Raw genomic sequence first — 23660 nt, forward strand, 5'->3', positions numbered from 1 at the left:
AGATATCACCTCACACCTATTAGAATGGGTATCATAAAAAAGACAAGATAACAATTGGTGGCAAGGATATGGAGAAAAGGGAACCCTTGTACACTTTTGGTGGGAATGTAAGTTGGTGCAGTCACTGTGAAGGACAGTATATAGGTTCCTCAAAAAATTAAAAGAACTACCCTATGATTCAGCAATCCTACTTGTGGTATATATCCAAAGGAAATGAAAACAGGATGTTGAAAAGATATCTGCATTGCCAGATTTACTGCAACATTCACAACAGCCAAGATATGGAAACAACTTCAGTGTCCATGGAGAGATGAATGAATAAAGATGTGTATAATATTCTGTGGAATATTCTTCGACCATGAAAAAGAAGGGAATCCTTTCATTTGTGACAACATGGATGGACGTTGAAGGCAACAATGAAATAAGCCAGATAAAGACAAATACTACATGGCATCACTTATCTGTGAAATCTAAAAAATAAAAAAAGTTAAAAGTCAAATACAAAGAATACAAAGCGGTTGCTGGGGGCTGGGACTGGGGAGTAGGGGAAATAGGGAGAGTTGGTAAAATGGTATAAACTTTCATCCATAAACTGAGTAAGGTCTAAGGATCTAATGTAAAATGTGGTAACTAGTCCTAGCTGGTTTGGCTCAGTGGATAGAGCATCAGCCTGGTGACTAAAGCGTCCCCAGTTCAATTCCGGTCAAAGACATATGCCTGGGTTGTGGGCTTGATCCCCAGCAGGAAGCATGCAGGAGGCAGCCGATCAATGATTCTCTCTCATTGATGTTTCCATCTCTCTCCCTCTCCCTTCCTCTCTGAAATCAATAAAAATATATTTAAATAAATAAACAAATAAAATGTGGTAACTATAGGTGATAACACTGTATTATATAAGTGAAGGGGGAAAGTAAATATATCAAACAGATTTATAAAATCCTTTATTCCTGCCCGCATCAACCTATGATCCAGGATCTCATGGTTCAATTCCATTCCCCTCAGGAAACATGTCTACTTCCTGGCTCCATCCCTAGTGGGGGGCATACAGGAGGCAGCCAAATCAATGATTCTCTCTCACCATTGATGCTTCTTTCTTTCATTCTCTCTCTCTCTCTCTCTCTCTCTCTCTCCCACCTCCCTTCCTCCCTCCCCCTTCCTTCGTCTCAGAAATCAATATATATGTATCTTAAAAAAAAAATTAAGGCTTCTAATTTAAGAGGACAACCAATTTATACAATTAGTTTACTTTCCACATCGATTGAGCTCTAAAATTATAAACTTATTAGAAAACTAAATGCTATGATCGTATCAGAGTCAAAACAAAATGCTATTTAGAATTACTTACCAGGTGTTTTCTTCTGGCAAGAGATCTGATTTACCACATATAGGTTAAGGAGGTCTAAACTGACAGTGGAATTTTTGACAGGTGATAAAACTCCCAGTAATTTCATTTTTGATTTGAACCTTTTCTTTTCAAAATATTCCTAAAATAATTAAAAATGTAAAAATTACTGCAGCAACCATAAGATTTCTGGCAGAAAAATAAACAGCAAAAGACAATAATGCTATTAAATAATTTAATTAATATTTTCATATTTTTGTGACACCGTTATATGTTTACATATAAATTAAATTCATTCATGATGACCTGTAATTTGCCTAAAGACTCTAAATTTCACAACCAGTTATAATCTTTCTTTTGTTAAATGAATGTCTTTAAAGCAGAACTTTATAAAATTATTCCCAGGTATCAAAAGATTAAAAATTATGTGAGTGTAGAAAGTTTTAAAAGTCTTATAAAACAAATCTAACAGGCTAAAAATTTGTTTTTCTACAAGGTATGTTATCCTACTGACATAAAAAGCCTTAAAGATATGCACAGCTTAGGGCAATTAAAAGTCAACTGAAAAGAGGAAAAGAAAAAGAAGCCTATGGGGGGGGGGGGCGTTAAGGCAGCGGTTCTCAACCTGTGGGTCATGACCCCTTTGGGGGTTGAATGGCCCTTTCACAGGGGTCGCCTAAGACCATCGAAAAACACATATATAATTACATATTATTTTTGTGATTAATCACTATGCTTTATGTTCAATTTGTAACAATGAAAATACATCCTGCATATCAGATATTTACATTATGATTCATAACAGTAGCAAAATTATAGTTATGAAGTAGCAACGAAAATAATTTTATGGTTGGGGATCACCACAACATGAGGAACTATATTAAAGGGTCGCGGCATTAGGAAGGTTGAGAATCACTGCTATAAGGGGTCAATGGGAGGCAAAAGGGACATATGTAATACTTTCAACAGTAAATATTAAAAAAAAAGAAAAAGCCTGTGAGAATTAATCTCCAGCCAAAGCCAATTTAATTCCCTTTGTTATTCCTCCATGACTTCCACATTTTTTAAAACCAGACTTGCATATAATTATCATTTTCATCCAGTATTTCTTTTTTCCTTGGAGTTTGAACTATAATTATTCTTCCTTATCTTCATTCTTTTTTTTTCAGATTACATCTTTAATTCACCAAGTTCAAAGGCATTTATTTGTTTAAAATTCATTTACAGAGCAACTATTATATATTAGACACTAAAAAACAAATTGTGGAAACATCTTCTCTTCCACCAAATACTCACAATACAATACCATAAACATGGATTATAAATGTGAGATATCAAAAGCAAAAAAAGCCCAATGTGGCAAAAAATTTAATGCAAAAGGTAGTATCACTTTTCTAAGAAGTTAAGGTTCTTTCACAGTAACATTTCAAAATATTATTAATTATAATAGACTTTTAAGATTGTAAATACTGTAAGATCTGTAAGAGACTTGCCAGCTATCAAGCAAAAAGTAAATGTCACATTGTTATGCAAAATTAACCATAGATAAAAGGTACCTATTTATATTTCACTAGAGGCCCCATGCACGAATTCATGCACAAGCAGAGTCCCTTGGCCTGGCCAACAATCGGGGTCGTCTCGCCCAGTCCCAGTCAGGGCCGATTGGGGCTGGCTGGCCAGGGAGGAGGGACAGCAGGAGGTTGGCTGGCCGCAGGAGATTGGCTGTGGAAGTGCACTGATCACCACGCGGCAGCTCCTGTGTTGAGTGTCTGCCCCCTGGTGGTCAGTGCATGTCATAGAGACCAGTCATTCGGTCGACTGGTTGTAACGGTTGCTTAGGTTTTTATATATAGAGATTTGAGTGATGTGCAACCCCAACTTGGATTTAAATGTCTTTAAAAGCATTACACTATATAGTTCAGCAATAAAATGACAGGACCTTTGGAATGTAAATATCCCCCTTCACCCTCCCCACTCCCCAACCCCTTGAAAAAATGACTATGGCTACTATAATTGACTAGAGGCCCGGTGCACAAAAATTTGTGCACTCAGGGGGGAAGGGGGCCCCTCAGCCCGGCCTGTGCCCTCTCGCAGTCAGGGACCCCTCAGGGGATGACCACCTGCAGGCTTAGGCCCGCTCCCCGGGGGATTGGGCCTAGGATGGCAATCAGACATCCCTCTGGCAGCCCGGCAGCCCTCAGGGGATGTCCACTTGCCAGCGGGGAGCAGGCCTAAACTGCAATCGAAAATCCTTAGCGCTGCTGAGGAGGCAGGAGAGGCTCCCAACACCACCGCTGTACTGGCAGCCATCAGCCTGGCTTGTGGCTGAGCAGATCTCCTCCCATGTGAGAGTGCCCTGACCACCAGAGGGCAGCTCCTGCATTGAGCGTCTGCCCCCTGGTGGTCAGTGTGTGTCATAGTGACCAGTCATTCTCAGTCCTTCTGCTGTTAGGGTCAGTTTGCATATTACCCTTTTACTTTATAGGATAGAGGCCTGGTGCACGGATGGGGGCCGGCTGGTTTGACCTGAAGGGTGTCCCGGTCAGGGTGGGAGTCCCGCTTGGGTGCCTGGCCAGCCTGGATGAGGGGATGATGGCTGTTTGCAGCTGGTCACACCCCCTTCAGGGGGTGGGTCCCCACTGGGGTGCCTGGCCAGTCTGAGTGAGGGGCTGAGGGCCGTTTTCAGGCTGGCGGGTGACTGAAGCTCCCAACCTCTCCTTTTTTTATTTATTTTTTTATTCTAGGATTTATTTACCTTCTATAGCTGTCACTGGAGCTGAGAGCCAGCTCCAGCTCTGAGGCTCGGCTCCAGCTCTGAGACCTCGGCTGCTGAAAGCAGGTCTCTGGGTTTGTTTGGCTTCTATAATTGAAACACTGTTGCAGCTCCAGCTCTGAGGCCCGGCTGGCTGAAAGCAGGTTTCTGGGGTTTGTTTAGCTTCTATAATTGCAACATTGTTTCTTAGAGTGCAGCTCAGAGGCCGGCAGTGGCAGGCGGGGAACCTTGGCTTCCTCCATCACTGGAGCAAGCAAGCCTCCTGTTCGTTTCAGCTGCCTGGCTTCCAGCTACCATCTTGGTTGGCAGTTAATTTGCATATCGCCCTGATTAGCCAATGGGAAGCATGTCAGAGGTACGGTTAATTACCATGTTTGTCTATTATTAGATAGGATGTATCAATTATAAGAAAAAATAAAGGAAATGAAAAACTGTGTAGGAGATGATAGCATATTAAAGCAAATTGGACTGAAAAATATCCTTGAAATGGCACAATATGAAATTCAATTTTGACATTAGTAAGAGCTGTATAGTATAATGGATTGAGAAGCAAATGGGAGATAAGAGTGAAGGGGCATAGCAAGAAAGAGAAAGGATCCAGAGAGGGTTTTACTTGTTTTAATAGAAGAGAACTAAAATACCAATAGAAAGCCTCCAGTTGACAGGGAATGGTAGAAGATGGGTGAAGATGTGAAGTAGTTTACAGAACTGGTGGTAGAAACTCAGATAATTATCATCCAATAGCTGTTATTTCCTCTGAGATATGAGACAAGGGTATCTACTGAGTTTAAAGGAATAGAGAATGGGGTTGGGAAGAGGTTTGGGGAAGCAATATGAAATTTTCAAAGAATAGGAAAGTGACATGACTAGAGAATAACACTTGGGGAAAGAATCATGTCTTTCCCTTGCTTATAAATATTCAAAAGAATGGTCCAAATAGAGTAAAATTATTTTTAAAAAATAATCTGGGGACAGATTACATTCTTAGTACATTTATTATTGAATTCCTATGTTACTGCTAGACACAGTTCAAAGCACAGGATATGATCAACAGTAATAAGATCTCTCTTTTCATTAATGGAAGGGGAGGAGAACAGAGTTAAAAAAGAAGCAAGAAAATTTCATATTATGAAAAGAGTGATGAATAAAAGAGGTACAAGAGAATGGGTACTGGAGGGTGGAAAAGTTTTAGATGTAGTGAGTGATTAGAGAAACCAATCTAAGAGGAGATACTTTAGCTGAGACACAATTGTTGACAAGGCCCACATGCAAATATCTTGAGGGAGAATATTATAGAAGAAAAGAAGAAGAGTAACAGAAAGAGGGCAGTGTGGCTGAAATACAATGAACAATAGGGCAAGTGGTAAGAAATGAGGTCAGAGAAGCAGGCAGGGTGCAGATTCTTCAGGTCACTGCAGGCTATGGTTCAACAGATTTTACTCTCGAAAAGCAATGAAAAGCAATTGAGGCTTTTAAGCCAGGGAATGATAAATTGTGATTTGTGCTTTTAAAAAATCAAACTAACCACTATGTGAAGAACAGGCCACAAGGTGTAAAAGATAAAGCAGAAAAAGTTGATAACTTCAACTAAACAAAATTAAAAACTCTCCTCAAAGACAGAATTAAGTAAAAATAAAAGCCACATGCCCTGACCGGTTTGGCTCAGTGGATAGAGCGTTGGCCTGCGGACTGAAAGGTCCCAGGTTCGATTCTGGTCAAGGGCATGTACCTTGGTTGCGGGCACACCCCCAGTAGGAGGTGTGCAGTTGACAGATTTCCACTGTTGTACCATTACTTAGGTGTGCCACATTTTGTTTAACCATTTTACTGCTAAATGACATTTGGATGATCCCCTCCCCTGCCTTTTCCTTTCTCTCTTCTTTTCTATCTTTCTCTCTTTTTTTGTTTGCTACTTAACAACAATGATCCAAACAAGTTTGTATATGTCTCAAAGTGCACATATGGAAGAATTTCTCTCAATATATACTGCTCAGTTGTAAGGTAGTTACATGCTCAACTTCACTATGTAATACAATCAATGTAATTAAAAACTTAAAAAGTAGGATTTAGGTTATAAGGCCATTATATTGCTCGAGGCAATAAATGATGATGATTTGAATCAGGATGCTAATAGGTAATGAGAAGTGATTAGACTTGGGATATATGTTAGAATTAAAATGACAAGAATCAACAATGATCCTTAAGTTTCTACCTGAGCAATATAGGTGGATAATCTAGCTATCTATGAAGAGGGAAAGACTAAAGGAAGATGGTTTTACAATTTCACTTAGAAGAATTTATAAACCTGGAAAAAATGCTTCAAAAGATCACTTTTCTCATAAAGCAAACACAAAAATAAATGTTTTTTACCTTTTGCTTTCTCTTTTCCTGCTTGAGCAGAACCCTGGTCCTGAAAAGAGAAAGATAAAAATATAACAATTAAAGAAGTGGTCTCTAAAATAACTGTCACTTCAGCTGAATTGAAGACTTGGAATTACAACTAAAAGTGCAGTAGTAAAAAAAATATTTTTAAGTGTAGTCATAATTATATTATTTCTGAAAAGAAACTATGACAATGTTGTTAAAATATGCATAGTGTATAATATTCCACATAATTTTCTTAGAAAATCCAAGAATAAAATAGATTATAGACATGATAAATAATTAAACATAAAATAAGTATGGATTATAAAATAAATATAAGCAAAGAGAAATCAATGATTAAAAAGGATACATCACTGAAATATTCTCATCTGATACCAATATTTTTGGTCAAAACTGCTATTTTCTTCACTGTTCTTTGTATTTAATATTATACTAAAAAACAGGGAATAGAGAGAGAAAACCTAAATATAGGATATAAGGAAATGTTAAATTTTTCATTACCGCAACTTTAGTTACATTAATATATCAGTTATTTGTACTTGAAATGTGATATCTTCTTTAAAAAATAGGTAGTTATTATGGATGTCTTTCACAACTAAGATCTTTGTGCCAAACACTGCATTGAATCACAATGATAATACAATATTTAATGGTTATAAAATATTTGCTCTATTAGTAATAGAATGCTATAAATATAAGTAGATCTGCTCAAAATATATTTTGAACATACTTAAAACTAAGGTCTCAAATTCAAGATCTGTGCAAAAATTTAAAGTAAAATGATAAAATTTTCTTAGCTATATGAGATTATATAACAAAAATAATAATTGCTAATGAGTATCATGTCTTGCACCACTTCAGATACATCAAGTACTTTATATGTACAAGCTCATTTAATCATCACAGCAACTCTATAGGGCAGGTTGTATTTTTATCCCCATTTTAGTGATTTAAGACACAGAGAGGTCCAGTAACTAGCCCACAGTTACACTAAGTGGTAGAGCCCAGATTCAAACCCAAGAATTCTAATTTTGAAGTTTTTAACCAGTGCAGTATACTGCTTTCTAAGTATGTGAACTGTGACTATACAAAGCTGTTCATTTTTTTCAAATGGCTTTCATAAGCTACACGAATATGAGTTACTTTACTGAATACTTCCAGACTCTCCCCTTAACGAACTCTAACATATTTCCTAATAGCTATGTCTTAACTGACCATTTTGAGTTCACTGCACAAAGAATTTGGTATATTCAGCTCCATGTAGCATCAGAAGTGAACTATTGGCATTCAAAATTTATTTTTTTAAAAAGGAAATAAATTGCATTTCATTGATTTGTCAAATGCTAAGTCTAGAGTGGATCTTAGAATTTAGTTTATTCTCCATCATAAAACTTATGCATTGAAAGCAAAGTGACTTTTAAAAGTTCAGAAATATAAAAAGTATGACAGAGCCAGCAATAACATTAATTAATCCAGATTTCAAAGATAATAAATATCAATTTTATAAGCAGTTCCCACATTATAAAGCTCAGTAGAATGAGGAACATACCAAAGTCTAAATAGTCTTCATATACATATTCAAGTGACTTTATTTAAGGCTGATTTTCCATTGTCCAGGACACTCATGGCTCTCTCCAAATTCTATGTACTACATAATCCCTATTTCTACATGCCTAAAAAAATTAGGAATTCAAGACCAACTGCCAGATCAGCCTACTTGTCACACCACAGTGAAAGTGAAAAAGGATCCTGACTTGTATGTCAAAGGTAATTTTTTAAACAGAACATTTTCAATTATTATTAAGGCAACCAATGCTACTAACTTGTACTATATGTCTAACTGTTTTTATTGAATATAGTCAGTCTCAATTACCTGCACTACAAAAGGAGACAACATCAGTTAAAATTATATTAGTTACAAGAAATTGGAAGCATTTTTGTCTAATTTAAACAGAAAATAAACACACTAAAAGGAAATTGGGCCCTAGCTGGTATTTCTCAGTGGGTAGAGCGTCGGCCTATGGACTGAAGGGTCCCGGGTTCAATTTCAGTCAAGGGCACATGCCTGGGTCGCGGGCCTGATCCCTAGTATAGGGTGTGCAGGAGGCAGCCGATCAACAATTCTCTCTCATCATTGATGTTCCTTTGTTTCTCTCCCTCTCCCTTCCTCTCTGAAATCAATAAAAAATATTTTTAAAAAAAGGAAATTAGGAAGCCAACAGACTTACCAAGGAAGCTGAGGAAGCAGATTTGGCAACTGGCAAAAAAAAAAAAAAAAAAAAAAAAGAGGGGGGGGGGGAGTCTAGAGAGCTGTGGGGTCCAAGTCAAAATTCTGCCATAATTAGTTTCTAAAGTTACCAATGCTGGCACTGGTGAACTCTGAACACCACCAAATGCATCATCCACTCCTGGGCAGTGAATACCTTCCCTGGCATCATTGGCATTTCTGTCCCTGAAAATGCAATCCTGTTCCAGCTCCTGCAGCTGGCTGCAACTACAAAAGATGCTCTGCAGCCCCTATTTCTTTGGGGCACTAACTTCTTTGTATGTGCATGAGAGAGAGAAAATGTGTGTGTGTGTGTGTCTGTGTGTGTGTGTGTGTGTGTGTGAGAGAGAGAGAGAGAGAGAGAGAGAGAGAGAGAGAGAGAGAGAGAGAGAGACCTTGCCCGTGAGCTTCTTATACACACCAGAAAAAGTTTTAACTTTGTGTTCCACGTTGTTCTCCTGTGCTTTATATATATGAACCTTTATGACACAGCTGCCATCCAATTTCATGAGGATTCTCTTGCCCACGATTTCACTTTGGAAAACCAACTCCTGTAGGATGGTGTTGCGCACAGCTATCAGAGTGCAGCTCCTGTGACATTTTATCTTATATTTTGTAAGGCTTTTTGGAGTTGGCTTAGACAGAATTCTCCTCTGTGCAATAAAGACCTGCTTCCCAATGAACTTTTTCTCCAATTCTTGTAGTAGCCAGACTTGGATTTTTCTGGAAATATTTCAGTTTGGAACAGGAACAAAATTATAATAGCTTTCCAATTGCCATCAACTTCTATTTCCTTGGCAGCTGTCATATTCAGATCCCGAAACTGGCCATGAGGTCCAAGTTCACCTCTAGCTCAGGGAGAGTCTGGGCAATGCCAGACTTGTAGAGGAAGCAGGCAAATCACCCATCTCCAATTTTCCCCTCAAAAGGTTTATCTGCATACTATAAAAGCTACTGCCTAAGATCAAGGCTTATAATTTCAGTAGGCACTAGGGTATGGCTGCAATCCTCTCCAGAGACCAGGGAAGCTGGAGAATACCTCGTCCACCTTCTCCTTCCAACCCAATCCAAATCACCAGTATCTCACCTGAAGGAGCTTGTACCCACATCTATTCCCCAGTTTAACAGGTCACTGGGTCCCTGGCTCTGATAGCCAAAGGGTCTTTCATTCATGAAAACAACAGAACTGTATTAAACAAAGAAACAATTCTTAACTGGCTATCATCCCAAGACCGCACAGAGAAATCAAGCAAAATTGCCCATCTCCCAGTATTTCCCAGGAGAGAAGTGTACCTGCTTATTTTAAAAGCTGCTGCCTGATGGCAAAACTTCTAATATAGGAGGCATCTAGGGGCTGGCTGTGATCTTCCCAGAGACCAGGAAAGCCTACAGACACCACTGAGGGCCTGTCCCTCCAGTCTACTCCAGTAATAATGCCAAGTTGCTAGTATGTCCCTAGAAGGAGCTCGTACACTTATCTTGTGCCACAGCTTTTGTGGCAGCCACCAGAAGAACGGGTCCCCAAATCACCTGACTCCAACAACCAAAGGGGCTTGCATTAATGGGTCCCCTAGGAATGTAACAAAGAAAGAAATCGCTCTTAATGGGCACAGAGAACCATCCAGACACTACTAGTATACATTGGGTCCAGCAAAGAAGATTTGGGGGGGGGGGCAGGGCAGAGGGGAGCTCATCTCCCAGTTTCTCCATGGAAGGGTCTTAACTACATACATACCCCAGCTGCTGCTTGAGGGTCAGGCTCCTAATCAGCCGGCATCTAGGTGCTGACTGTGATTTTCCCTATTAGAACACTCATGGATCTTGCCACACCCTCAACAACTGGAAAATACTAAGAACAAAGAAGGACGCTCGACAATCACAAAATCTAAGAGACAATTAGGAGCTAGGACCAGCCTGATCAAGGAGATTCATCTCCTACATGAGATCATTTTGTCAAACTGGTAGAGTTGGCTGTTTTAGGTAATGTTCAGAAGCCAAACCAGAGGATCCAGGAAAATGAAGAAACAAAGGAATATGTTCCAAACAAAAGCACAAGATAAATCTCCAGAAACAGATCTTGCAATGAAGTGAAAAAAAAAAAAGTGATTTGAATGATAGAGTTAAAAACAATGGTCATAAAGATGCTGGCTGAGGTCAGAATAGATATGCATAAATAAAGTAAGAGCTTCAAGAGTTATGCATAAATAAAGTAAGAGCTTCAACAAAGATTCAAAAAAAAATGTAAAAAAGGAACAATACAGTAACTGAACTAAAAACCTCAATAAAGAAGTTCAACAGCAAACTAGATCAAGAGGAAGAAAAGATCAGTGAATTCAAAGGCAGGGCAGTGGTATTCATCCAATCAAAAGAGCTAAAAGACTAAAGAATGAAAAATAATAAAGATAGCTTAGGGAACTTATGGGAAACATCAGACAGACCAATATACACATTATAAGGGTCCCAAAAAAAGGATAATTGAAAACTTCCCTAATCTGATAAAAGTAACAGACATCCAGATCCAAGAAGCCCATAAAGGACCAGATAAGAGGATACAAAAACCAAGACACATCATAATTATTTTTCAAAGTTAAAGACAAGGAAAGAAGCTTAAAAGCTGCAAAAGAAAAGCAATGTATTACATATAAGAGAACCCCCATAACCATAAGCAAAGTTTTCAGCAGAAACGTTTCTGGCCAGAAGAGAGTGGCATAACATTCAAAATGCTGAAAGAAAAAACCTGCCAAACAAAAATACTCTACTTAACAAAGTTGTCCTTCAGAATTGAAAGAGAGTTTTCTAGTCAAACAAAAGCTGAAGTTCATCACCACTAGACCAGCTTTGCCATAAATGTTAAAAGGGAGTTCTTTAAAATGAAATAAAAGGATACTAATTAGTAACAGGAAAACATATGAAAGTATAAAACTCACCGATAAAGGTAAATATATAATTAAATTCAAAGCATTCTAAGAAAATGGTGGTGGGTAAATACCTTATAATTATGTTATGAAGGTTATAGACAAGATTACTAAAAAAAAACAATAAAAACCACAAAACTATAACCACAGTAATTTGATAATGGCCTACCCAATGAAAATGATGCAAACTGTGACATCAAAACATAAAAGGTGGGATTGAGAGAGCTTCGATAGGGGTTTGAAATTAATTATTATTAGCTTCAAATAGACTGTTTAAATGTTTATGTAAGACCTATGGTAACCCCAAAGTAAAAGCCTAGGGTAGATAAACAAAAGAGAAAGAGAAAGGAATCAAAGCATAACACTACAGAAAATCATCAAATCTCAAAGGAAGAGAGCAAGAGAATAAGAAAGGATCAGAAGAATTACAAAAAACAATTAACAAAATGGCAATAGTAAGACCATACAGATCAATAATTACTTTAAATGTAAAAGGTCTCAATTCACCAATCAAAAGATATAAAGTTGCTGAATGGATTAAAAAAATATGACTGAAATGTTTTTTTTAAATATATTTTATTGATTTTTACAGAGAGGAAGGGAGAGGGATAGAGAGTTAGAAACATTGATGAGAAACATTGATCAGCTGCCTCCTGTACACCCCCTACTGGGGATGTGCCCACAACCAAGGTACATGCCCTTGACTGGAATCAAACCTGGGACCCTTCAGTCCGCAGGCCAGTGCTCTATCCACTGAGCCAAACCGGTAAGGGCTGGCCAAAATATTTGTTGCCTATAAGAAACTCACCTCAGGTTTAAGGATATGTACAGATTAAAAGTGAAGGGATGGAAAGAGATATTCCATGCAAATAGAAACCAAAAAAAGCTGGGGTTGCTTTACTTAAATCAGATAAAAATCTACATTAAGCCAAAGACTGTAATAAGAGACTAAGAAAGTCATTATGTAATGATGAAGGCATCAATTCACCAAGAGTATATATTATAAATATGCATGCACGCAACAATAGAGTACCTTAATATATAAAGCAAATAGAAACAGAGCTGAAGGATGAGATAGACAGCATTACAATCAGCAGACTTCAATACCCCAGTTCAACTACACATTGATTATTATGATACTGTGACATATAATAAGAAATATATATTTGGTCATTATCCCCAATCCTGGCACAGAGCTCCTAAAATACATGGAATTTCCTAAATGAGAGAAGGAAAGGTATGTTACGTTAATGAGGTGACTTTGGGAACACAGCTAGGATGGGGCTGGTTGCCAAGAGAATCAAGCCCCCTAACAGGGGAGAGGAACTGGAGGTTGTATCAGTTGCTAATGGCCAATAATTTAATCAATCATGCCTGGGTGATGGAGCGTCTATAAAATCCAGGTTGGTGAACATATGGAAATTTGGGGGAGGGACACACCTGAGGAGTCCATGGAAGTTCCATATCCTTTCGCCATATCTTGCCCTATGTTTCTCTTCCAACTGGCTGTTCCTAAGTTATACACTTTTAAAATAAACCTGCAATCTAGTAAGTAAAATGTTTCTCTGAGTTCTGTGAACTCCTCTAGTAAATTAATTGAACCCAAGGAGAGGGTTATGGAATCTCCAATCTATAGCTGGTTGGTCAGAAGCACAGGTGACACTCTGGACTTGCAATTGGTGATTGAAGTTGGGGCAGGGAGAGGGTGGGTTGAGAGAGTCTGGCAAGACTGAGCCCTCAACCTGTGGAATATAACACTACCTCCAGTAGATACTGTCAGAATTGAGGTGAATTGTAGGGTGCCAAGCTGGTGTTAAAGAATTGCTTGTTGTGGGAAAAAACAAATACATACATCAGAATGGGAATCAGAATCATCCAGATATAAAATCAATATGGAAACATTGAACTTAATCTATACATTAGGTCAGATGGACTTAATACACATTTACAGAACATTTCATACAACAGCATTATAACACACATTCTTCTCAAGCACACAGAAAACATTCTCCAAGATGGATCATATATTAATCCACAAAACAAGTCTTAATACGTTTAAGAAGGCTGAAATCATATTGAGCATCTTTTTCAACTACATACAACGGTATAAAACTAGAAATCAATTACAAGAAGAAAAATGGAAAATATACATTTATATGGAGACTAAACAACACACCCCTGAAACAACCAATGGGTAAAAATAAATTAAAACAAATAAAAAAAATACCTTGAGAGACATGAAAACAGAAACACACATATAAAAACTTATGGGATACAGCAATTCTAAGATAAAAGACCATAGCAATAAATGTCTATACTAAGAAAAAATTTTCAAATAAACAATCTAAGTTTACACCTCAAAGAACCAGAAAAAGAACTAAGCCCAAAGTTATTTGAAGCATGGCTATGTAAATCATATTTACAATTGCAGCAAAAAAGAATTTCAGCAAAGAGAATAATGTACTTAAGAATAAATTAAATAAAGCAGGTAAAATATCTGTTACTAAAAACTATAAGACATTGATAATATTGGAGACAAATAAATGGAAAGATATTCCATGATAATGTATTGGAATAATTAATATTGTTAAGGTGCCCATACTACTCAACGCAATCTGCAGATTCAATGTAATCTCTGTGAGAATTCCAATGGCATTTTTTTTTCACAGAAACAGAACAATCTGAAAACTTCTAAGGAACCACAGAAAAAAGACCCTGAATAGCCAAGGCAATCTGAGAAAGAATAACAAAGCTGGAGGCTTTATGTTTCCTAATTTCAACCAATATCACAAAGCTATAATAATCAACAATATGCTATTTGTCATAAAAACAGATACATAGACCAATGAATCATAACAGAGAGCTAAGAAATAAGGCCACACATATATGGTCGATTAATTTATGACAAAGGAATCAGATATACAATAAGGAAAAGACAGAGTCTCTTCAATAAATGATGCTGGAGAAAACTAGACAGCCACACACAAAAAAATAAAACTGGAACCCTATCTTACACTACACACAAAAATAAACTCAAAATGGTAAAAAGACTTGAATATAAGAACTGAATTCATAAAATTCCTAGAAGAAAACACAGGGGGTAAGCTCTTAGTCCTTGGTCTTAGCAATAATTTTTTTGGATTTGAAACCAAAAGCAAAAGTGACAAAAGGAAAAATAAAGTGGGACTTCAACTAAGAAAACCATCAACAAAATAAAATAGAGGAAATATTTGCAAATCATATATCTGATAGGAGGTTAATAACCACAATATGTAAAGAACACATACTAATTGATTATTGCTACATACTGAAAAGAACACTCTAGAAGTTTTCAATTTTGGAAAATAGGAATATAGGTATGTTACATTATTATTTGTTAAGAAAGAGTAAAATAAAATAGAGAGGTATAAAGAGGTTAAGGGAGGGAAGAAAAGGAAGAGAAGAAAAAGAGAGGGGGACAGAGAGAAAGAATTAAAACCATGCTGACTAGAGAAAAAGTATCAGGGCATTCTGCCTCTTGCTATTCTTTCTAGTAAGGAAATATTTAAAGGAAAATGCTAAAACAAACAAAAAAAGGCAAAGGCAATAAGATTGTCAAAGAAATATCAAAAACAACACTAATGTACATTTTACATGGTGTACACAGGAGATATTGAAACCACATTAGAAATTAAATACTATAGTTGTCATAAGCCTTACATTGTTAGTCTTAAATTGTTCTTTTTGGTTTCTTTTATTTTGCTTTTTAGTTTGCTGCTTAATTATTTTAGTGTCATGGTGCCAACCAAAATAAACGGTTTCCAGATTAAGATCATATTTTAAGTCATTATTAAAAGTGAAAAATGTAAATAAAATTAATAACAAATGAAAAGCATTATGTTATAGCTTGTGTTAGACTAAAGTTGATATTAACCTTAAGACATCATTCTCTAACGTTTTAACTAGCAGACTTATTAAGATTCAGGACAGTAACTAGCCTAGAAAAAAGTACTTACATTGGCTTTCCACAAAACTAAAAAAGGTCTACCTGATGTGTTAGGAATAGTAATGATATATGTTAGAACAATATGGCTTTTAAATAAATTCTTTTAATACAAGAAAAGTGTTTTTAAAGATGTATGAATCACAAAAGGTGAGATATTCAGAAAAAACACTCAAATCACTAAGGCAGAAATCTATCTAATACTCAGAATACAGAGCCTAATTAAAATAAGATCTGAGAGACTGCATTCTCAGTATTTTCACACCAAAAAAACAATAATTTACTGTTACAGGCTGTAATGATAACCATGAGCAGCCATCTCCTGAGTCCCACAGTGGAAGGTTTTAGAATGTGAATGAAACCCCAATATAAATGTATTGTCAGGCTACAATTAAAATTTTTAAACTTTATTTTCAATAATTTAACTCACTAAAAGCTTCAAAAGCTGAAGGGTTTTTCACTCCATTTATGGGATACTTTGAATAACAATTTCCAACTGGTTTTGAACAAAATGTCAACAAAATTTGGAAAACCTGCTTAGAAATACTGTATATTCAATAACAATATAGGACACACAGATTTTATAGAGTAATTTGTCAAAGACTCAAATGTTTATAAAATTTAATTAATGAAAGGCAAAGAGAGAGAAATCTTATGACATGCCCAAGTATTCATTTTGTATTCAAAATTAATACTGTCTCAAATACATTATAATTAAATTACATTATTGTGCATATGTAAAACTGTTTAAAATTTTGACAATCTCAGCTTCTGTTTGCAAAATATTAAGCTTCTTTGGATGCAAGTATGATATAATATGTAATCCACAACCAATCCCAAGTTCATCATGTCTATATAGGTTACATACTTCAGTAATAACCCTATTTTGCCCAATATTCTATGAGTCACCAAATTTGTATTCATATTATCATTGCAGAAATACTTTTATCCACAATGTTCTTCTGTTGCATGTGTCAAATTGTTATCTGTAGCAATACTCTCCTTAAAATAACTACTATATCTGAAAGTTCTAGTAAATGATGATGCTTTTTCAATAGGCTTTTATCTTCAGATTGTCATGTGGTCAATGACTTAAGGATGGGAGACGCTAAATGTCAGCAAATGTTTTATGCACAAATTATAGGTTCATTATCAATTTCACTGAAAAACAAAATATCAGTACTTAATTTATCATTAAGCATTAGCTTTCATTTATTTGAGCTCCTTGCTGCCAAAAAGATAAAAATGAATTCCAGAACAACAAAAAGAGAGTTGTTGACAAAACCACTGTAGCAACAGCATTCCCACTACTCTATGTACACTGACAGGACTGACTATGATTAGCCTCCATTTCTTGCAAATGTTTCATGTACGCCTAATCAAAAATTTCCCATGCTTCCTATTGACCTCACCCCCAGGCATGCTGGTTATACAAATCTCAGACTTTAGCTCGCAGTGGTACAAGTGGCCAACAGGAACAGAAGAACGAAATATTTCTCCCACCCTACCCACTGATTTAGTTGTCTCTATGGGCTCATGTCCTCGCAAACTTTATTTTATCAGCAAGTGCCCTTCATACTGTCTTTAAAAGGAGCTACTAGTTATTTTCCACCTGTTAAGTGTCAGGATTATCATTGGATGTTTTAGATTTAACCACATTTTAAAATGAGAACTCTCTTCACTGCACTAATTCAGACCATAGCAAAGGTTAAAACAAAAACAGGTGTTCATTGAATATACCTGGGCTCATTTAAATAGAACTATTAATGGTAGTTAGTATTTAGTTTAAAAAAAAGAATTCCAAGACAAATGCTAACCTGAGCATGCTACTAGGAACACAGGCACAAACTATGAGTATTCCAGGCAAACTAGGATGATATTCACTGTGAATTTATCCCCATTTAACAGATGAAGAAGAGATGCATAAAGACAGAGGCTAACTTACTGTGCGAAGAATTTATTGTAAAGCTAATTATGCTAAAGTTTCAGATTCTACATTTATATATGCCCCTTTCAAGTCCTATCTATACCTAATTTTGTAGTCATAATTTTGCATTTTTCTCCATAAAGAGGGCTTCTCATAACCCATGCATAGAGAGGTTTAATAATTAACCCAACTTCAGATAGCACAGGATACCTAAAAAGTGAGTTAGGACTGATATTGATTTAATTTGGAGAATATATAGTTTTACCAGAAAATCAAAACATAACATTATTCGCCCCACCCCGGCAGAATCCTAACTGGTGTCACTATTTTGAAGTTTTTCCCTGCCATATTCCAACCTACATACCACTAACATCACAGTCATAAAATACCACTTTGTGTTACTTCCAAATTTGAATGACTCCTCAACAAATAACATCAAATTTCAACTTCTCTGTGTGTCTTTCAACCTCACCACCAAGCAGGCAGATACACACATCCTATCTAATAAAAGAGAAACATGGTAATTAGCATACGTCCACTACTCTTCCCATTGGCTAATCAGGGCGATATGCAAATAAACTGCCAGCCAAGATGGCGGCTGTCAGCCAGGGAGCTTGAAACTAACATGAGGCTTGCTTGCTTCAGTGATGGAGGAAACCAACGTTCCCCGCCTGCCTTGCCGGCCTCTGAGCTTGCAGTTTGAAACATTGTTACAAATATAGAAGCTAAACAAAACCCCAGAAACCTGCTTTCAGCCACCCGGGATCTCAGAGCTGGAGTTGAAACTGTTTCGATTATAGAACACAAACAAACCAGATAACTGCTTTCAGCAGCAGAGGTCTCATAGCTGGAGCCAAGCCTCAGAGCTAAAGCTGGCCCAGAATAAAAAAAAAGAAAAAGAAAAAAAGGAGCAGTTGGGAGCTTCAGTCACCCGCCAGCCTGAAAACAGCCCTCAGCCCCTCACCCAGACTGGCCAGGCACCCCAGTGGGGACCCCCACCCTGAAGGGTGTGTGACCAGCTGCAAACAGCCATCAGCCCCTCACCCAGGCTGGCCGGCACCGAAGCGGGACCCCCACCCTGATCCAGGACACCCTTCAGGACAAACCAGCTGGCCCCAACCCGTGCACCAGGCCTCTATCCTATATAGTGAAAGGGTAATATGCCTCCCAGAACCGGGATCAGCGGAGCCGCAAGGCCTCCCGGCACCGGGATCAGAGTGACAGGGGGCAGCGCCAAAACCCCCTGATCGGCCCTGCTCTGTGTGTGACAGGGGGTGGTGCCCCAACTCCCCTATCGGACCTACTCTATGAGTGACAGGGGGGAGCTCCTCAAACCCCTGAGGGGCCCTACTCTGTGCGTGACAGAGGGGAGCTCCCCAACCCTGATGGGCCCTGCTCTGTGCGTGACAGGGTATGGAGCCCCAACCCCCGATGGCCCTGCTCTGTGACAGGGGGCAGCGCCCAAACCCCCTGATCGCCCTGTGGCTCTGTGTGTGACAGGGACGGGGCCACAACCTCCCTATCAGCCCTGCTTTGTTCGTGACAGGGGAAGGTGCCAACCCCCTGCTCAGCCCTGCTCTGTGCCTGATATGGGGGAGCTCCCCAACCCCCTGATCGCCCTGCGGCTCTGTGTGTGACAGGGTGTGGCACCCCAACCCCCTGATCGGCCCTGCCTGTGGATGATAGAGGGCAGCGCGCCAACCGCCCCCCATGGGCCCTGCTGTGTGTGTGACAGGGTACGGCGCCCCAAACCTCCCCCCCACCCACGGGCGCTGCTCCGTGTGTGACGGGGTAGAGCCATAACCTCCCCATCGGCCCTGCCTTGACTGTGACAGTGGCGGCACCCCAACCCCCTGATCGGCCTTGCTCTGTGGGTGATAGAGGGCGGTGCCCCAACTGCCCCCCATGGGCCCTGCCCTGAGTGTGACAGGGTGTGGCGCCCCAACCCCCTGATCCGCCCTGCTCTGTGACAGGGGGCGGTCCCCCAACTCCCCTATCGGCCCTACTCTGTGAGTGACGGGGGGAGCTCCTCAACCCCCTGATCGGCCCTGCTCTGTGAGTGACAGGGGCAGTGCCCCAACCCCCCAATCGGCCCTACCCTGAGCGTGACTGAGGGTGGCATCGCAACCTCCCAATCCGCCCTGCTCTGAGCCCGACCAGGGGCTGCACCTAGGGATTGGGCCTGCCCTCTGCCACCTGGGAGCAGGCCTAAGCCAGCAGGTCGTTATCTCCCAAGGGTTCCCAGACTGCGAGAGGGCACAGGCCGGGCTGAGGGACCCCCCTCCCCGCTGAGTGCACAAATTTTTGTGCACCTGGCCTCTAGTTGTAAAATATTTAAATATATTATTTAAATTATAAATATTTATGTATATCTCCAACTTATCTCCAACTATTTATGTAATGTTTAATTTCTTCTTTCAACTTTGTTTTATCCTTGTTTCTGATTTGCCACTCAGCTCAAACTAAACTATATTCTATTACTCTTTTAAGAAATGTTCATTTATTTTAAGATTATTTTACTGATTTTTAGAGAGATAGGAAGGGAGAGGGAGACAGAGAAGCATCGATCAACTGCCTCCTGCATACCCGCTACTAGGGATAGAACCCAAAACCAGGACATATGCCCTGACCAGGAATCCAACCAGCAACCTTTCAGTGCACCAGACAACACCCAATTGAATGAGCCCCACTGGCCAGGGACTATGTTCTACTATTGTTCACAATATCTATTTTTCAAATAATGTATTTTGGCTCCCAGTCTTAAACATTTTCAAACTTATTAGCATGTCATATTCCCTTCCACCCACAGAATAAGCTATAATCTCTCAGAAAGAAACTAAATTTCAATTCCTTTGTAACCTCACCTGGCACAGTAATTGATATAGAGCACTCAATAAATATTTTGCACAAATGTTCTAGGCCTACATTTACAAATTCAAACCCCTCCCTCACCTAAATTTAAATAGGATTTTATCTGTCTTTCTTATGACATTGGTTGCCTTCATCAGTCCAAGTTATAAAAATAAACTTAGCTAAATTTTAAAAAACTCTTATTATACTGCATATATAATGCTGTATTTATAGACCTATAGTAGAGCTCATTCTGAATAGCACAATGTGGCCCAAGGACTGGTTACAATACAACTTTAGAATCTCCTTCCTCTCCTCTCTTCCTACCACCTTCCTGTCTGAGATGGCTATGAATCTGGTGAAATAAGTCACTGATCAATAAACAAGGAAAATAAAAGAGAATATTTTCCAAATTAAAAAAAATCAATGCTTATTCCTGTGCTTTCTCAAATTTACACCTCAATCTGCTAATAGGTTATCAGTGATGACTTGTGAAAAGCACAAAACAATAATTAAAATGTCTAGGTCATCTCTAGCCGGTTTGGCTCAGTGGATAGAGCACTGGCCTGTGGACTGAAGGGTCCCGGGTTCGATTCTGGTGAAGGGCACATGTCCGGCTTGTGGGCTCTATTCCCAGAGTGGGGGATGCAAGAGGCAGCCAATCAATGATTCTCTCTCATCATTCATGTTTCTATCTCTCTCCCTCTTCCTCTCTGAAATAAATAAAAATATATTCTTTAAAAAATGTCTACGTCAATGATTCCCAGACAAGTAAAAAGAATTTTTTAAATTGGTAAGATTGACAAATGATTGATATTTTAATTTTGTCAAGAAATGTCTAAAAAGGGGGAGGGACATTTAAAAATTTTAAAAAGTAAGAATATGCTTTTAGAACAAAGAAAGAACAGACCATTAAATTGAAAAACCTAACATTATTACTGATTAGCAAGTTTCAGGGACAGTAGATTGGAAACAGGTACCATAGACACAGAAATTTGTTTCAGCTGAGACCAAACCTCTTTACCCTAAATGAGAATTTTTTGAAATGAAATGTTATATCTTGCAAACATGTCTACAAACCATAACACTAAAGTCAAACCACATAAGTAATTTAAAGAGGGAAAAAAGGCACACTTGCTTACTCCCTTAGCCACCTGCCCCTCCCTCCCTCTCCCTCTCTCTCTCTCTCTCTCTCCCTCTCTCTCTCTCTCGTGCGTGCGCGTGCACACACACACACACACACACGCCATTTTATGTATGACTGATAGAGTCCCTAAACTGAAAAGCAAGAAAAAAGCTTTTTACGCCAAGTTTGACAATTTCAACTATTAAGAACCTGTTTCACTGCTGCTCTGTGGTGCTAGTTCTGAGCAATATTGCTATCCTTCAAGGCTTACTGTAATTTCCTGTTTCTCGGTCCTCTAAATACACATAGCCCTTCACTTGTACCATCGTCACAATACTCCTATCTCTATATAGCGTAGTGCTTAAGCACATTGTTATCAAATCCTAACTCTGCCACTGATTAAACGGGTGACCTTGGGCAAGTCACTTAACTTTACTTACGGTGCTTCCATTTCCCCATCAGTAAAACATGGATAACATTTTTACATACCTCAGAGGGTTCTTGTTAAGAATAAATGAGCTAATATACAAAAAGCACTTAGAACAGTGATTGTTATGTATACAAGTGCTGTTTAGCTATCTAGTATTACAGTCGTTTACCTAATTCTAATCTCACCATTCTACCATAGATCCCTTGTGTGGACCAAAATTGTATCATTTTCTTTTCAGAATCCCCTCTTACAGCTTAATAATGCCCTAAACAGGCAGGCAAGTAAATAATATTGAATTAATTAATATTGAATGCTTTGGGGGAGCAGTTGTTCGAGGAAGCTTTGTAAATGTTCTCTGGTTACTTCACTTGTATGTATCAGGAACTATTATGTTCCTACCTTGTCTATATTAGGAATTATTATATTCTTAACTTGTTAAATTCCAAAAGGTTCTCAAATATTTCAACTGAAAAACAAACCTAACAACAGAGGGGAATAAACAAGTACTCCAGGATGGTCTGGAATAGGAATTGAAATTTCTATTCTATAGTATCTCCAATCAGCTGCTAGTGATTACTAAGCATTGTCTAGGATTCTGAGACCCTTAGGGCAAGCATGTCAAACACAAAGGCTAACTCGGGCCAAATAAACAAGGTTTAAGCTTTGGAGGCCGCAAAAAAACAAAAGCTTCAATTTTCATAGAAATGTAGGTTTACTTCGATAGAGACATGCTGAATACAAAGGGCTGAAATAAATGAGTAATTGTTAACATAAAATAATAGAACATTTTAATAAAAATGAATATTTCTTCTTGAACATGTCCGGCTTGTGGGCTCTATTTACCAGACACTGAAAACTGCACAAATTAATAAGCGTAATGCAAATAAACCTATTTTTCTTGTTCTCCGAAAGCGAAATATTTCCTGTTGCGCACACCAAACAAGTCAGTCCAAGACTAATGACGTGGCAATCAGCTGCTAAAATATTCGCTGCTAGTATCAGTGGAGAGAAATGGTGTGCCTGCGTGTAAGGTGCATAAAGGAAATGAATGCAGCACGATTACAGTAATCAGTCATTGGCGAATACTGTAGTTTGTTATTAATAGTTATGTATAATGGTATTGTAAAAATTAAGTTACAAAATTTATATTAAAATGTTTCTCACATACCGTTATATTGGCTGAGCCGCAAAAATATTTGTTATGGACCCATGCAGCCCGCGAGTTTGACATGCTTGCTTTCGGGCCTCATGGTCAGGGTGCCATGATCAACTAACTAGTCTTGCCTACCCTTGTCTACTGTGATCATAGAAAGTGGAGATACTAACTTTTTCATTTCCAATCTAGGGGTTTGACCCCAAGGAACCCATCCACTCCCTGAAAATTTATTTAAAATTACACATTTTATCTTAAAACTTCACAAAAGTTTTGCATTATACTCTGTAATGTATCCATGTTTGTTTAAATTTAAAAAATATTTTCCCTCTGATCTCAGTAAAACCGATGTTCCAGGGAGGCATGTCATGTTTCTTCTGTGGTTTCTTAATTACCCTGGCACTACCTCCAGGTGCAGCACCACCTCATTTGGAGAAACAAAATGTTAGACTACCTGTTTCCTGCAGTATATTGCTCCCTGAATAGCCAGAAGTTTGAGATATATAACAGA

At 38.4% G+C, this 23660-nt stretch overlaps 1 protein-coding gene and 1 pseudogene across 2 annotated transcripts in view; both read right to left on the minus strand.

Annotated features, from left to right (window-relative positions):
• Positions 1 to 6521, minus strand: part of REDIC1 (regulator of DNA class I crossover intermediates 1) — a gene marked incomplete at its 3' end in the record, with an annotated part of 48325 nt that extends 41804 nt beyond the window's left edge. The window contains exons 1-2 of the mRNA XM_081084001.1: positions 6486 to 6521; positions 1346 to 1484 (exon numbers count right to left, since the gene is read on the minus strand). Coding sequence (XP_080940127.1) covers positions 1346 to 1451 — 106 coding nt within the window. The 5' untranslated portion in view covers positions 1452 to 1484; positions 6486 to 6521. The remainder of the gene's footprint in view (positions 1 to 1345; positions 1485 to 6485) is intronic.
• Positions 1474 to 21892, minus strand: LOC308513947 (small ribosomal subunit protein eS7-like; annotated as a pseudogene). Its single transcript has 5 exons — positions 21838 to 21892; positions 11277 to 11380; positions 9162 to 9645; positions 6486 to 6525; positions 1474 to 1484 (listed from the first exon to the last, which is right to left on the minus strand). The product of its transcript is annotated as a small ribosomal subunit protein eS7-like (transcript).
• Between the last annotated feature and the right edge of the window lie 1768 nt (positions 21893 to 23660).

The sequence above is a fragment of the Myotis nattereri genome, assembly GCF_964212035.1.
Source record: "Myotis nattereri genome assembly, chromosome: 2".
Taxonomy (NCBI): domain Eukaryota; kingdom Metazoa; phylum Chordata; class Mammalia; order Chiroptera; family Vespertilionidae; genus Myotis; species Myotis nattereri.